Raw genomic sequence first — 15,547 nt, forward strand, 5'->3', positions numbered from 1 at the left:
ATGAAGAGAGTGAAGCACTGGAGCAGATTGGCCAGTGATGTTGTGCTGTGTCAGTCCCTGGAAGAGTTCAAAGGCAACATGAAGAAATCCCTGAGCAACCTGGTGTGACCTGATAGCTGCCCTTGCTGTGTGATGCACATTGGCCTTGAGACCTCCTAGGGTCCCTTCCCAGCACGAATGACTGTCCATTTCCTTCCACCACAGGTCTTCCCTTCTCCATGGTAAGGAAAGCACTCAGGTTCCCCATGACCACGAGAAAGGTCAGACTAAGTTTGGTCAGGTCATCTGTGTCATTCCTGTCCCAAACCACTCACTGCTGCTCAGATGCAGAGCTGCATGGCTGGTACCCCCAAAACAGCCTTGATCTAGTGTTCTGCTTCACCTTCTATTTCCTTTCTCCCTCTTCTCTTCCCTTTGATCCTTCTTGTACCCTCCCACACTAACAGCCCGCCTCTGTTCACTCTTTCCTCACTGGCCCTGGCTTTGCTGGCTTTGAAGCTGTTTCTGAGATGGTCACCATGGATAATCCTACGCTGGAAGGAAATTGCATTAAAGTAGCACCACCTTCTACTATTTGTATTACCCTGCAACTCCCCGTGCTGTTACCTTGTGAGGGACACCACCATCACGGTCACCATCTGCACACAAATATTGAGCTTCAGTCTGGGGGACCTTGAGAAACTCTGGGATTTAGAGAGCAGAAACCTCTTGAAATGTTACAAGGAGAAGTGGCCAGTCCTGCGCTGGGGGGAAAAATAAGCCTGGACCCGTGTGTCCCTCTGTGGAGCTTCCTGTTGTAGTCAAGTGGGGAGGAATGGAGAGACTCCAGAGGAGGATGGCCAATATAGGACGTGGGGCCTCAAGCACATGCCCTGTCTGGGGAGGCTGAAGGACCTGAGCTTCTTCAGGCTGCTGAAGTGGAGGCTCAGAGCACCACACTCACAACCTGCAGCTACTTGAAGGATGCTGTCAAAGATGCTGGAGCTTTTCTTCATAATAGAAAAAAAGCAGGAAAAAGGAAGAGCACCTCAAAGTGTGGCTTGGGAGGCTGAGACAAGAAATGAGGAGAAGGAAATGTGACTCCAAGGGCAGTGCTGACGTAAAATAGGGTGCCCAGAGGGAGTCTGGACCAGCCCATGGCTTTCTCTTTCAAGGAACAGCCAGGCAGGATGGAGCGATATCAGTAAGGCTAGTGAGATATTGGGGTGAAATGGAAAAAAGGATTGGGTGTCTTCAAAGAAAGAGGTGCAGGTGTGGGACACTGTAGGGCAGGCTGTATTGGACACTGCTGAGGGCTGTGGCAAGGCTGAAAGACCCCAACCACAGATGACCTCTGCATCACCATGGCTATGGCTATTGTCTCTGCAGTCAGGGCCTACCAGAAGGTGCCTTCAATTGATTCAGGAAGACCTCATGACCTCCTTGCTCCACCCAGAAGGGTCATGCCAGGCATTGCACATGCCCACATCCCACTGCCCCAGGAAGAGCCCTGAGCAACATGTGAGGGACAGGATCTCCCTTCCCAGGGGATGGGGGTCAGGGCTTGTCCATCTGGCTTCATTTAACACTTCCACGTTACTCAGTATCAGAGCCACCTTGACATTGGTTTTGTCTACTTGTCATGATTGCTTCCAGTTCTCTGCTCTAATGAGCCCCTGGGGAGGCTTTGTCAGTGATGGCCCTCAGGGGGACCCATTAATGCTCCAAGAAACTGTGGAGTTTGCATCGCACTGTGACTTCTTGAGAGGTTTCATCAGCTTCCTCTCAGGGTCTGAGCTTCAAGGACTCATCCCCAAACCCACCAGAGGGGTCATTAACATGCTGCCTTGGGCTGGTCCTCTGCTGCTGAGCTGCTCCAGGCTCCTGGGACAAAGGGAGCTCATGGCAAGTGGGCTGTGCTGCAGAGAGACATCTCTGGCCAGGAGCAGCTCCTCTGCAGAGCACAGCAGGGCTGAGGGCACTGGGAGAGGAGTGAGGCAGAGAATAGGAGGATGCTGAGAGCTCAGTGTGGGAGAAATCTTCACAGCCCTCTACACGGTAAGTCTCTGGGTGCAGGCAAGTGCCACTGCGGTTCCTGAAGGGTTCTCCTCAAGCTGTCACAGGTCACAGCCTATAGGACCTTTCTCCGGAGTAGAAGGTAAAGGCATCCTCCAGCGCAGGGTTCCCTGCAGCACTGTCAGAGGGACAGAGCATGACAGCTGCCTTGTCCCGGGGTCAGCTGCAGGGTGTGAGGGTGGGTGTGCAGCCAGGGGTGCCCAGTTGTGTCCTTCAGAGCAGGGTCCCTGCAGCCCAGGGGCTGTGTGCCGGGGCAGGGACTCTGCCACCTGCCAGGGTCAGCACTCAGCCTGCCCGGGGAGCTGCCCAGGGCACTGCAGGGAGAAGCTGTGGGTGGAAGGAGCGACCCCCTGGAAGGGCAGGGCAGGGTCCTTCTGCTCTTGAGAGGGTGCTGTGTGGGTCATGGCTGCTCACAGCTCCAGATCACTCCCAGCACAAGTCCCAGGGGACTTTTCAAGAAGCACATCAAGGCAGGGGCTACCTGGAAGGAAAGGTGCTTTCCAGAGTCTGTGCTTTTCCAGTTTCTTGTGGTGGTGGTGCAGAAATATGGTCATGGAGCTCTCAGGGTAGCACCACAGTGCGAGACACTGACAGCATTACAGCCATTGGTCAACACCTCTTCAAGGAACCTGATAAAGTCCCTTCACTCACCTCAGCCTCCTCCTCAGGTGGGAAAGGGGTAACGGGAGCAAAATCAACAAAAGAAACCCCCACAGTTCTGTTCTGCACTCAGGTGAATGGGAGTGACAAGGGTCAAATCTCTCTTATATCACGGGTAGATTTAACCTGTGATCACTCCTGTTTCCTCTCTGCCTGTTGCTGCACAGCAGGACTGACCCCTCTGGAGCCCATAGAAGAGGCCCCTGCTCTGCATTGCACCCTCAGCCAGCACAAACCAAGGATCATGCCAGGATCTGCGTGAAGACAGACAGAGGACACTTGTGGTTGCTTACTGTGATGAATGGAATAGGTTCTGCTCACAGGTGTCCGTCCTAACTCTTCACTGCGTTTCTCCCCCTTGGACAGGCCCTCGTGTGCAGAGGGAACAAATGTTTAACGGCAGCTCCATCACTGAGTTCCTCCTCCTGGCATTCGCAGACACACGGGAGCTGCAGCTCTTGCACTTCTGGCTCTTCCTGGGCATCTACCTGGCTGCTCTCCTGGCCAATGGCCTCATCATCACTGCCATAGCCTGCGACCACCACCTCCACACCCCCATGTACTTCTTCCTCCTCAACCTCTCCCTCCTCGACCTGGGCTCCATCTCCACCACTCTCCCTAAAGCCATGGCCAATTCCCTCTGGGACACCAGGGCCATCTCCTACACAGGATGTGCTGCTCAGGTCTTTTCTCTTATCTTCATGATTTCAGCAGAATTTTATCTTCTCACAGTCATGGCCTATGACCGCTACATTGCTATCTGCAAACCCCTGCACTACAGGACCCTCCTGGGCAGCAGAGCTTGTGTCCACATGGCAGCAGCTGCCTGGGGCAGTGGGTTTCTCCATGCTGTGCTGCACACGGCCAATACATTTTCTATACCACTCTGCCAGGGCAATGCCCTGGACCAGTTCTTCTGTGAAATCCCCCAGATCCTCAAGCTCTCCTGCTCACATTACTACCTCAGGGAAGTTGGGCTTATTGTGGTTGGTGCCTGTTTATTCTTACTGTGTTTTGTTTTCATTGTGGTGTCCTATGTGCAGATCTTCAGGGCCGTGCTGAGGATCCCCTCTGAGCAGGGACGGCACAAAGCCTTTTCCATGTGCCTCCCTCATATGGCTGTTGTCTCACTATTCATCGGCACCTCATTTTTTGCCTACCTGAAGCCCACCTCCATCTCGTCCCCATCCCTGGACCTGGTGGTGGCAGTTCTGTACTCGGTGGTGCCTCCAGCAGTGAACCCCCTCATCTACAGCATGAGGAACCAGGAGCTCAAGGAGGCCCTGAGGAAGCTAATCCAATGGACCTTGCACCACCAACAGTAATTTGTCTCCCCTTCTCTGCAGAGTGCCCAGGGTATATTTTAGGCCAGTACTCTGGGTTTTTTTTCTCTTATAATCATACTTAGAGGTAATTGCTTGGGTTCATAGGACTTCTCTTGAGGCTCTGTCCTGTTGTGTCTGATCCTTGAAGAACCATGTGTCACCTTTTGCCTTCCTAATAGCCTCTCTGCAATAAAAGGGGATGTCCTGAGGGAGGTGCCTGCAGCCTGGGCTCTCCTTGATACAGTTGTGGCTAAGAACAAGCCAGAGGAATTGGACTTTCCAAGTCTCTTCCGCCTTGTTTTCTCCTTCTCTTTGGGGAAATAATCTCATGGTATCACTGTTAGACAGCAAGCACTTAGTTGAAGGCTCTCGTCTTGGTGTCCAGGGGCATTGGAAATGGTGCGCGAGCTCCCAGTCACCTTCCTCAGGCTGTCACAGGTATGACGGGGCTGATGGCAGAGGTCAGTCCATGTGGAAAGGAATCTGGCGTGGTCAGGAGAGGATGGGGACACTGCAGGTACTCTGGGGTGGGAAGTGAATGGAGACTCAGAAGGTGAAAGACCCTGAGATGAAGTCCCCCTAGGGCAGAGCACTCCCTCCAGGTACCTGCAAAGAAAGACTCTGCAGTGCTGTGGGAGTCCGTGAAGATGCAGCAGGCACAGGGCAGGAGAGTGGAGAGATGCAGGAGGTGCCTGAGGAGCCGCAGGGCCAGGACTCTGCTGGTGTCCTGGGGAGCAGGGCTGGCGGGGAGGCAGAGTGGGGCAAAGGCGGTCAGGGCTGGGGATCCCCTGCAGCGTCAATGCAGGAGAGGCCGAGAGGGAGTGGCCTGCGCTGGCACTTGGGGCCAGCTGCAGGCCTGGGGCCGATGGGGAGGCTGAGCCCCCCCTCTGCCTCCCAGCAGCTGCTGTGCCCTTCCGAGGGGCTGGGGCTGGGGGGTGAGTGCCCAGAGCTCTGCAGCAGCCCAGACTGCCAGCCCAGACTGGGCTGCTCTGCTGGGCTGCGCCGGGGAGAGGGCAGGGAAGGTGGGGGAGAGCCGGGGAGGGGATGGGCTGGACTGGAAAGTGCCCAGAACAGGAACAGCCTGACGTTATCGGAGCTGTGTGACCCTCCAGGGGGAGGACCCGCTCCAGTGGGCCTGTGGAGCAGAGCCTGATCTCCTCGAGAAGGAAGCAAGTCATCACAGGTGCAGGAGAGAGGAGCTGCTCTGTGCCATGTTCCCTGGACACGCTGGGGAAGCTGCCCCAGGGCAAGTGGGAGAAACCGCCCCACGCATCGTCCATTTCCCTCTCTGGCCATACACCCAGCCCTGGGGAGGGACCTTGGTTGTGGGGCCAGCTCCGTCCTCCTGCTGGGCTCAGTGCCTGTCCTGGGGCACGGCCAGCCCGGTGCCGTCTCTCTTCTGTCCCACACCCTGCAGATCCCACCGCACGGCTGACTGCTGACACCTGCATGGGACACGACCGAGGTTGTGCAGGGGCAGGTACTGGTGGGGGGCTGCCAAATGGAGGGCTGCTGCGGGTGGAGGCATGGAGGGCTGCCACGGGGACTGTGCTGCTGGAGACATTTCCCCACCCCAAGAACGCACCCTGCTCTATCTAGTGCCTGCACTGCAGGCCTGGGGGGCCATGTTGGGCAGCAGGGCTTGGCCAGCCCAGCTGAGGAGGTCTCCTCTTCTTGCCCCACGCTCTTCAGCCCACTGTCAGCCTATAGGCATTGCCACAGTGCCTCTGTGCTGGCTGCTGGGTGTCTCCATGTGCCCTGTTCTGAGCCCATGCAGGGACCTGCTGTGGGTGTCTCTGCTGGAGCTGGCCACCATGGCCTGCCTGCACAGTCCCAGGAGATCCTGGACAGGCTGCCCTTGGCGATGGGCTGTGATGGTCCTCAGCCCACAGCAGGTTCTGAGCACCAGCCCAGGAATGCTTCCCTGGGGATGAGTGCCTCATGCTGTGCTGGCTGCACGTGAGCCTTGGGGGATGTCCTCACACTATGGTTCTTCTGGGTACAAAAGGGGAACCATCGTCTCCCAAAGTGATTTCAGCTGGGTGGGAGCTGCCAGTGTTGCAGAAAGGCTGGCACACAGAAAGACTATTTGAAAAAGGACAATCATTTCATTGGGCTCTAGTCCAAACCCCTCCTCAGACAGCTCCTGATAGATCAGGTGCTCAGGGCCTTGTCTCAACAAATTTGGAATATCTCCACTGGCTGAGATCCCACCATCTCCCCCGGGCCCTGGCTCCAGTGTTTGGCTCTGAGGGATTTCTCAAAACAGGGCAGCTCTCTCAGCCTCTCCTTGGACATAACGTGCTCCAGGCCCCGACCACCCTTCTGGCCACTGCTGGAAAATCTCCACTCGGTCAGGGTCGGTCTGGCTGCTGAGCAGAGGCTGGATCATGAGCTGTCCTGGTTTCAGCTGAGACACAGTTAATTGTCTTCCCAGTAGCCAGTCTGGGGCTGTGTTTGGGATTTGTGCTGGAAACAGTGTTGATAACATAGAGATGTTTTTGTTACACAGAGATGTTTTTGTTGTTGCTGAGCAGGGCTTACACAGTGTCAAGGCCTTTCCTGCTCCTCACACCGCCCCACCAATGGGATGGCTGGGGGTGGGAGGGGACACAGCCAGGACAGCTGACCCCAACTGACCAAGGGGACATTCCATAGCATATGACACAATGCTCAGCTTATAAAGGGCTTGGGGAAGAAGAAGGACAGGGGGGTGGTAGCGTTCGGAGTGATGGCGTTTGTCTTCCCAAGTCACTGTTACACGTGATGGAGCCCTGCTTTCCTGGAGATGGCTGAACACCTGCCTGCCCATGGGAAGTGGGGAATGAATTCCTTGCTTTGCTTTGCTTGCGCGTGTGGCTTTTGCTTTACTTATTGAACTGTCTTTATCTCAGCTCACGGGTTTTCTCACTGTGATTCTTCTGATTCTGTCCCCCATCCCGCTGTGGGGGAGTGAGCAAGCGGCTGCGTGGTGCTCAGTTGCTGGTTGGGGTAAAACCATGTGTGTTGGGTTTGCGTGGCAAGGTTTTGGTGGCGGGGGGGCTACAGGGGTGGCTTCTGTGAGAAACTGCTAGAAGCTCCCCCTGTGTCTGATAGAGCCAATGCCAGCCGGCTCTAAGACGGGCCCACCGCTGGCCAAGGCCAAGCCAATCAGCGCCTCTGTGATAACATATTTAAGAAGGAAAAAAACAGAGAGCTTTTGCAGCCAGAGAGAGGAGTGGGAAGATGTAAGAAACTCTGCAGACACCAAGGTCAGTGCAGATGGAGGGGGAGGAGGTGCTCCAGGCGCCGGAGCAGAGATCCCCCTGCAGCCCGTGGTGAAGACCATGGTGAAGCAGGCTGTCCCCCTGCAGCCCATGGAGGAAGGATGAGGGGGTGTAGAGATTCCACCTGCAGCCCGTGGAGGACCCCATGCCGGAGCAGGTGGAGGCACCTGAAGGAGGCTGTGGCCCGTGGGAAGCCCACGCTGGAGCAAGTTCCAGGCCGGACCGGTGGACCCGTGAAGAGGGGAGCCCACGCCAGGGCAGGTTTGCTGGCAGGACTTGTGACCCCGTGGGGGACCCCATGCTGGAGCAGTTTGCTCCTGAAGGTCTGCACCCCGTGAGAGGGACTCCATGCTGGAGCAGGGGAACAATGAGAGGAGTCCTCCCCCTGAGGATGAAGAAGCGGCAGAAACACCGTGAGATGAACTGACCATAACCCCCATTCCCCGTCCCCCTGTGCCGCTGAGGGGGGGAAGGTTGAAGCCAGGAGTGAAGTTGAGCCTGGGAAGATGGGAGGGGTGGGGGGAAGTGTTTTAACAGTTGATTTTATTTTCTCATTCCTCTACTCTGTTTTGCTTAGTAATAAATTAGATGAATTCCCTCTCTAAGTTTGGTCTGTTTTGCTCGTGACAATAATTAGTGAGTGATCTCTCCCTGTCCTTATCTCGACCTACAAGCATTTCGTTATGCCTTTTCTCCCCTGTTTAGTGAATGAGGGGAGTGAGAGAGTGGCTCTGGTGGGCACCTGGCCCCCAGCCAGGGTCAACCCACCACACCATGACACAAGCTGACCTCATGAGTTGGGGAAATGCATTCACAGGGAACACTCCTACACTGCCCTGATGGCTGAAGGCAACTCCCTGAACTGGAATTGTGTAAACTTACCCGTTGTCTCTCAGCGCATGCCAGAGAAATGGCTTGCAGCTTTGTAAAGCTAAGAATAAGTGACAAAACCCAGAACAAATCCACCTCAGTTAACTTCTTGTATAAAATTAGGATCTGTCAGAACAGAAATATGTTGGAGCTGTGCACTGTGGTGGACAAATCGTAGCAAGACTTGGCAAAACATTAACCTGCAACAGACTTCTCATTTCAACAGAAGGCTGATGGATGAATAGGTAGCATGCCATGTGTGCTCCTTTCTCTCTTAGCAGCCCTTCTTGGTATATGCCTGGCAGTCTGCTACACTTGAGAGAGAAATAAGATTTTCATTCATTTCTCTTAAATTCCAAAAGGGGGACAGATTCTTTTGGACATAATCACTCTTTCGGTAAAACTCTCCAAGTGCCATTTTCCTCAGGTTTGAAGTTGGGAGATCCAATTTTCAGTAATACATGCAGGCAACTGAAACATATCTAGTGTTGACTAGAAGAATTGGATATTAGTAATATCCGATAGATCTAACGGACATTGTCCTTGATGTCACTTGATGTTATCGCCTCTGTCGGGAGAATGGGGCAGTGAAAGGCAGATGGTGGCCTTCTGTGCACTGGAAAGATCTCGAATGCTAGCAAGCTCTAAAAGCCATTCTTGTTTTGTGCAAACTTTCTCAAGCGCAGGTTGTACAATGCAATAGGGAAAAGATGTAGGAAGTTGCTGTTTTGATTTAGATGTAATGCAAAGCTATTAAACATAGGCTTTCCTATGTGCTGTGGAACTGCTAGGAGAGGCTATGTGACAATGTGGTTTCTTGGCATTGTATTTAGGAAAGTGGAAAATGCAGGAAGCGTTAACATTGATTTCATGTACGCTATACGGTCATTCACAGGCAGAGGTAAGCCTGTATTTTCCTCTAGGCTTGTAGGGTTTCATTTTTTTTATTCTCATGGAAGTAGCTTCGCACAGTGAGTTGTGCTTCCCTCTGGTATTAGCTCTCAGCTCTTTCTATAGAGAGCAACAGAGAGAAGATGAGCTTTAAAAACAGACTATTTTGACACTTTGTCAAAGGAAGTCCATCTGGAACCAAAAGTGTGTGTGTACTACAGTCATACACCGTATACCCTATGTGAAGTAACAGTTCTGCTGATCATAGTAAACACACTCACGAAGGAGCTGTGTTTCATGAAGTGGACAGTCCGATGTGAAGCCAGGAGATGTCCATGTACTGCCTGTAGATATGCTTGTCCAAAACGGTTGTCAGTTGCTGCACTTTGCAAGTGGGAATTAACTGGATCAGGCTCTAAATGAAGTTGGTGTTGCCTGTTGACAGTATTTTTGCAGAAAGAGTTCTGAACGGTGGACTCCTTTAAACATTGGTTTGCACTGAGGAAGAGTTTATCCATGGTACCCGCCTGAGCTGTGCTCACACAACATGAGTAAATGCAGGAAGACCCGACCTTTTTAGCTCGTGCTTTGGCATATGAGAAAAGCCCAGGAAAATGCATCACAACTCTTGCCCGACTTTCAGGCCAGGTGGGGTGACTTCCTCCGACTTGCACTGATATCTGTACTGGTGCTTGTCCTGTACAGGACATCCCGTGACACTGTGTTTCAACATTATGACAAAAAAAAGAGCTACAACACTAAATTTCGTATTAGTTTACAGGCAGGCTAATAACCTAAGCATACTAAAGAAAAGCATGAAGATTGAGGCAGCTCATGTGAAAAGAAAACATCTGCACCATTTTTTGCCTGCAGAAACCTGACAGAAAAGAAAGAAGGTATAATAAAATGTGGCTCATCTGGCAGTATTTTTTTTTTTTGCTTTTGTAATTACTTGAAGGCATCATTATTTTTTTTAACTGTTATGTCAGCAAAGCCTGCCAGATGTTAGTCAAAATGCTAGTGGGCTTCAGTGCAAAAAGACTTCTTCCAATGGAAGCTGTCTGAACAGTTCCAGAGACACGGACTCCAGAACTCCACCTATTTCTTCTCTGTTCAAAAAGACCCCCAAATTGGACACTCCTACAGCAGAGATAGAAAGCTTAGCACCATAACCTTGGAACTGTGAAGCAGCTGCTTCTAACTGACTCACAAGGTGAGTGAGGTCGAGGATCTCTTGTTGGAATCTCTGTGGATCAGAAGCATGTGGAGGGCTCTAATGGCTTCAGGAACAAAGCTGGCACGTGACAGGAGACAGGTTAAAGAAATCCCTGAAAAAAAAATGATTTAATGTACATGAGCACATAAGAATGGAGAAAAGCTTGATAAGAAAACTAATATTGGGCAATGCACGTATGGGTAGAGCAGATACATTCACTAAAAGCAGCACGGAGCGCTGGATATACCAAGCTGGAAAACAGCACCAGTACATGGAGACTCACTGAAGAAAATGCTTACGTTTACATTGGCGGTCTGAAGTTCAGCTCAACAAAGATCTCGTACCAGATTGCCTGCGAGTTTGTGTTGTGTAGTAGAGCTGTGACAATTGAGCTAAGAAGGTAGGTGTTTTCTTGTGTGTACTTTCTGGAAATGAAACGTACAGTATTTCACAAACTAGCATGTTATAACTCTAGCATCTGAGTTTTACAGAAACGCTGTTTCCTGCTGTGCCTCCAAAGCACCACGTGCCCCAGGGGCTGGCACCATCTGCCCCTTGCCTCTCCCAGCCTCCTGGGGGGACACTCCAGTTTGCCCTAATCTGCCCTTATCTGGGGGCACGTGGTGGGTGGGCAGGGGATCTCCTTTACAGAGACACCCCAGGCGTCCGGGCTCCCTCAGCTGCTCTGCTCATGGCAGTGGTGCAGCCAGAGAGGACCCGGGGCACTGGCAGAGGAGAGGGGACATAGAGACTCGGACACACAGACACACACAAGAGCATAGCTTTGCTGAAGGGGTTTATTGATCATTAGAAGGAAATGGCCCAGGGCTCCCAGGGGGTAGGGGGGGGTCATCCAGGGATGATCATCTCCTCATGCCTCTGGAGGGGGAGGACAGGACAGGGCTGTCACCACCAGTTCCAGTCCTGAAAGACAGAGCCCAGAATGTGACCCCCAGTGTCAGCTGGGACAATGAGAGGGACCTTGCCCCCACCATCTCTGTCTGCAGAGACCTCGGGAAGGAGAAGGGAATTGGAGTCCCCAATACACCCAGGACAGCACTTGGCTCTCCTGAGATCAATATGGCACCCAGAGGGATGCCCCTAAATCCCCCAGAGCCCTACTCAGCCCTCACAGTGGGCCTGGGCATCTGTATGGCACCAGAGCCCCTACCTGGTCTGCACGGTGACCCTCTGGGTCTGTAGAGCCCCACTAGGTAGAAGGAAAGGCAGGGGGGCAGCTGTGTCCAGCCTACCCTGGGGCATGGGTCATGGACAGTCCCCTCTGTTTCCCTCTCCAATACCCACATTCTGCCCACCCCAAAGGGCTCAGGCATCCCCCGGGGCCCAGGATCCTTTGTGGGGCTGGAGACACCATGGTGCTGCTCACCTAGCCATCAACAGAGGCAACCAGGCGTTTCTGGCGCAAAAGCCTCTCCAATGCGTCAGCCAGACGGGGCTGGGGAGAAAGGGAGGGTTAGGGACACGCTTGGGTGCACTGGGGTGTACTGGGAGGCAGGGGAAAGCAATGGGGCCCTTGGGGAAGGTGCCTCTGGGGAAAAATGGGGTACAGGAGTTTGTGTGGTGGTGCCCAGGAAGCAGTGGGGGCCCTGGGGAAGGGGCCCACCTGGGTGCATGGCTGTGTACTGGGGCATCCTGGGGTGTACCGGGTTGTAATGGGATGGATGGGAATGCAGTGGGAGCCCTGGGGAAGGGGACCTCTCTGGGAAGACAATGAGGTGCAGGGGTGTTCTCTGGGGTGCACTGGGGTGTACTGGGGCACACTGGGATGCCCTGGAGTGTCTTGGCCATGGAGGGGAGAGTCTGGGGCCAGCAGAACTCATGGTACCCACCTCAGTGCTCCTCACTCGCCCGTCTTTCACTAACCCCACCTGCAGAGAGACCATGAGACCTCACTGGTCACTGGCATGTCCCCGGTCCCAGCAAGGGATGGGAGGACCAAGGTGCCCTCCACTTCCCCAGACTGGAGACCCTCCAAGTCCACCCCACTACTTACATCCAGGCTATTACTTCCGCTTCCATCCAAGAGAACCTAGGGAAGACAAGCAAAGGGGTGGTCTGAATTGGACCTTGGTGGGGCTGTGGGTGGGACACAGGTGTCCCCAGTCCCCCCAGGCCCATGGCTTCCACCTGGTCTGAGGAGAAAAATCCCTTCTGCTCCCCCCCCAGGATCATTCCTCCAAGTGTCACCTGGGATACCTGGTCATGCAGGGACCAGGGGTGGGGATGGAGAAAAGGATTGCATGGGGAATTCAGGGCATCCAAAGAGAATGGGTGTGTGTGGCAGGGACACAACCCAATACAGGGCTCTGGGGTGAATTAGTGGACCCCAAGGGACTGGGCTGGGGGTGTTGAATGGACAGGACTGCGTGGGATACAAGTGAGGGGTAAAGGAATTGAAGTGGAGGGGATTTGGAGATTTCAGGAGAGGTGGTTGGTGGGGACAGAAGGAAGAGGACTGCAGAGGACAGAAACAAGGGGATTGGGAGAGTGTTTGGAAGTGGGGGTTGAAGGAAGGGCATCTGGGGACACTACTGCAGTGGAAAGGCAAAGGACTGAGGGGAAAGACCAAAAGAAAGGCATTGGGAATGATCAAAGGGAGGGCATTTGGGCACTGTAGGTAAGACACAGAGGAGATCCTGGAGAGGAGATGTCTGAGGGGACCAAAAGGATGAGATGGGGAGGCCCAAAGGGAGAGATGTGTGGCCACCAAGACAAGAAACTAGTGGGGGCCCTCACAGGAGTTTGTGGTGGACCCTCCCGGGGAGGGGGCAGGTCCAACCACTCACTGAGGAACTCAGGCTCTAGGCACAAGAAGATGAATTGTGGAGGGAACAGGCAGAATTGTGGGAGGGAGAAAGCTGTCTTGGCTGGGGCTGGAGGTGCAGGGGAGCCTGGAGGAGCTCCTTGCTTGGGAAGGGGAGAGGCCAAGTCAAGGGGTTTTGGGCTCTCCACTACAATTTCGTGCTGCAGGAGAGCTGATGTCCTGCAGCCGTGACCCATCCCCAGCCTTGAGCCCCTCCCCGTGGCATTGTGGACTCACCTGAGCATCTCCCGGGGTGCACAGCAGGATGGTGAAGAGCAGGGCCACGCTGAGCACTGCAACCTTCATCTTCCTCTGCAGTGTGGTGAGTCCTGGGTGAAGCTGGAGAAGGTGAGGGGCAGATTTATCCCTCCCAGGACTCATCCTTGCCCCTCCCCAACCTGAGAGCTCCCGGGGCAAAGCCAGACTTGGCCGAGACACCAGGCTTGGCAGAGACACCAGCCCTGGCAACCAGCCCAGCCTGGCACAGAGTCACCCCTGCCTCCGGCTCTGATCCAGCCCCTTTCCTCGGCATCAGTCCAGCTTCCGGCATGGGGCAGGTGCACAGGGAAGGGCCCAGGCATCTGCGGGTGGCGAGGGGGGTGGGCAGTGCGCCTCTGACAGCCTTACGGTGACAACCCACTGCTCTAACACAAAACCTTCCTCCCACAGCTCTCCAAAGCCAGATCCCCCATCTCCCAGTGCCCCTCACCTCCCAGCACTGCCATCTCCCCGTGCTCCTCACCTTTCAGGCCAGTCGTTCCCTCCAGGACTCCCCCAGAGATGACGCCAGCCTCAAACCAGGGGTCTCTAAGCAGGATTGTCTCTGACCCCTCTCCAGCCCCCTGGGTAAAATGGGGGCTGGGACTGATCCCTCTTCTTGGGGCATCGTGGACTCCAGGATTAGGGAACGCTGGGAGGTGAGAGGACAACTGGGGACATGGGCAGTGGGCACAGCCAGGTGACTGGGATCTTCAGTTGCTGGAGGCAATGGGCAGCACTGATGAATGTTGGGCACTGGGAGACAATGGCTCAGTTCGGGGGCAGTGCTGAGGTGGTCGCAGTGCCCAGCTCCAGCCCCCCCACCATTTCCCTTGTACTGCAGGCCCCAAACTGGGCCAGTCCCCAGGCACGGCCTCCCCGGAGCAGAGGGCAGAGGGGAATATCCCCTGCCCTGGCCCTCCCCCTGCCACTGCCTGAGGCCACCATGCCCTGCCAGACAACATGGGTCCCACTCTGCAGAGCTGCCCCCGGACAGTGGGTCCCTGTGACCCCGTTCCCAAGAAGGCTCTGGCTCCAGCCCTGGCCCTGGCTGGGACTTGGTCGCAGCTCACCAAAGGCCCTTGTCCCCATGAAGTGTCCCTTCAATGCCCTTGTCCTTGACCCAGGACAGCGCTGTCCCTGAGCAGGATGTGGCCATCCAGAGGGACACGATGAAGTGCGCACTTGTCCCCAAGCAGTGACTCGGAGCTAATCACGGAGACAGAGCTCCCCTGGCAAGAGGAGGGATGTTTGTCCCCACAGCATCTCTGGTAAGCCGTGTTTGTCCTGGGCCCGTAGGACAAGGAACCCTTTCAGCAATCGTGGTGCTTCACGAGAGTGCCTGATCGGGGGGAGTCTGGGGGGGGTAAAGCAGCCTGGACACCTGGGCTCCCTCCAGCCCTGGCAGTGGGCAGAGCCCATAGAGGAGGGCAGTGCTGAGGGACCGGGGAAGAGCAGGTCCTGGGGCACTCTGCACTCCTGGGTCGCCCCTGGGGACAGGCTGGAGCCCAGAGGTGGGGGCAGTCCCAGGGGAGCAGCCTGACAGCCGGGGTGTCACTGTCCTTCGGGAAAGCCTGGTGGCAGGGGAGTCCTGCAGGAGTGGAGCTTAGAGCAGCCTGGGTGATGGAGCTGTCTCCCCAGGGGCACTGTGTCCCTTTCCCTCTGCCCCCCTGCCTGCCTTGCAGCTCTCCCTGGCTTTCCAGGGGGGGTTCCTTCACAGCACCCCTGACCCAGACATCACCATCCTGGGGGCCCTGGGCAGCATCCTCTCACCAGTGTGGGGCAGGAGCACTGTGGCATTGTACGCAAGTGGTTCAGCTCTGCCCTCTGAGTGGGGAGAGCTGCTGGGGGAAGCTGCTGGCCTGGCTCGCACAAGCCAAGCAAGACCTTCTCCAGCAATCCGGCATCGATGCACCCATTCCTTCCAGTCGTGACACTCACACCATCTGCCATCACTGCTCTCTTCAAGGATGCACGTGCCCCAAAGAGCAGAGGGAATAGCTGGCACCTCTGTTAGCAGGGACATACTCGTAATGAAGACGGGCATATTCTGGATCAACGAGCTCAGGCACCCCTGTTTTGCCTCCCCGTAGATGCCCACAGCTATCAGAAGAGATAGATAACAGGACAGATAGTTATTTATTTATTTATTTCTGCATGATGAGAAGACCAGCATTTTTAC

General features: G+C 54.8%; 1 protein-coding gene across 1 annotated transcript; it reads left to right on the forward strand.

Moving 5' to 3' along the window:
- LOC129200023 (olfactory receptor 14A16-like) lies at positions 1–4,040 on the forward strand. Its single transcript, XM_054811279.1, has 2 exons — positions 1–102; positions 3,039–4,040. Exons 1-2 carry the CDS (start codon positions 1–3, stop codon positions 4,038–4,040), a joined length of 1,104 nt encoding a protein of 367 aa, XP_054667254.1.
- The last annotated feature ends 11,507 nt before the right edge of the window (positions 4,041–15,547 follow it).

Source organism: Grus americana (genome assembly GCF_028858705.1).
Source record: "Grus americana isolate bGruAme1 chromosome 27 unlocalized genomic scaffold, bGruAme1.mat SUPER_27_unloc_1, whole genome shotgun sequence".
Lineage (NCBI taxonomy): Eukaryota > Metazoa > Chordata > Aves > Gruiformes > Gruidae > Grus > Grus americana.

Excerpts from the sequence above, each read along its gene's own strand:
- LOC129200023 (XM_054811279.1), top strand. The coding sequence starts at position 1 with ATGAAGAGAGTGAAGCACTGGAGCAGATTGGCCAGTGATGTTGTGCTG. Across the intron at positions 103-3,038 it reads AGAAATCCCTGAGCAACCTG|GTGTCCGTCCTAACTCTTCA; the intron begins GTGTGACCTGAT and ends TTCTGCTCACAG.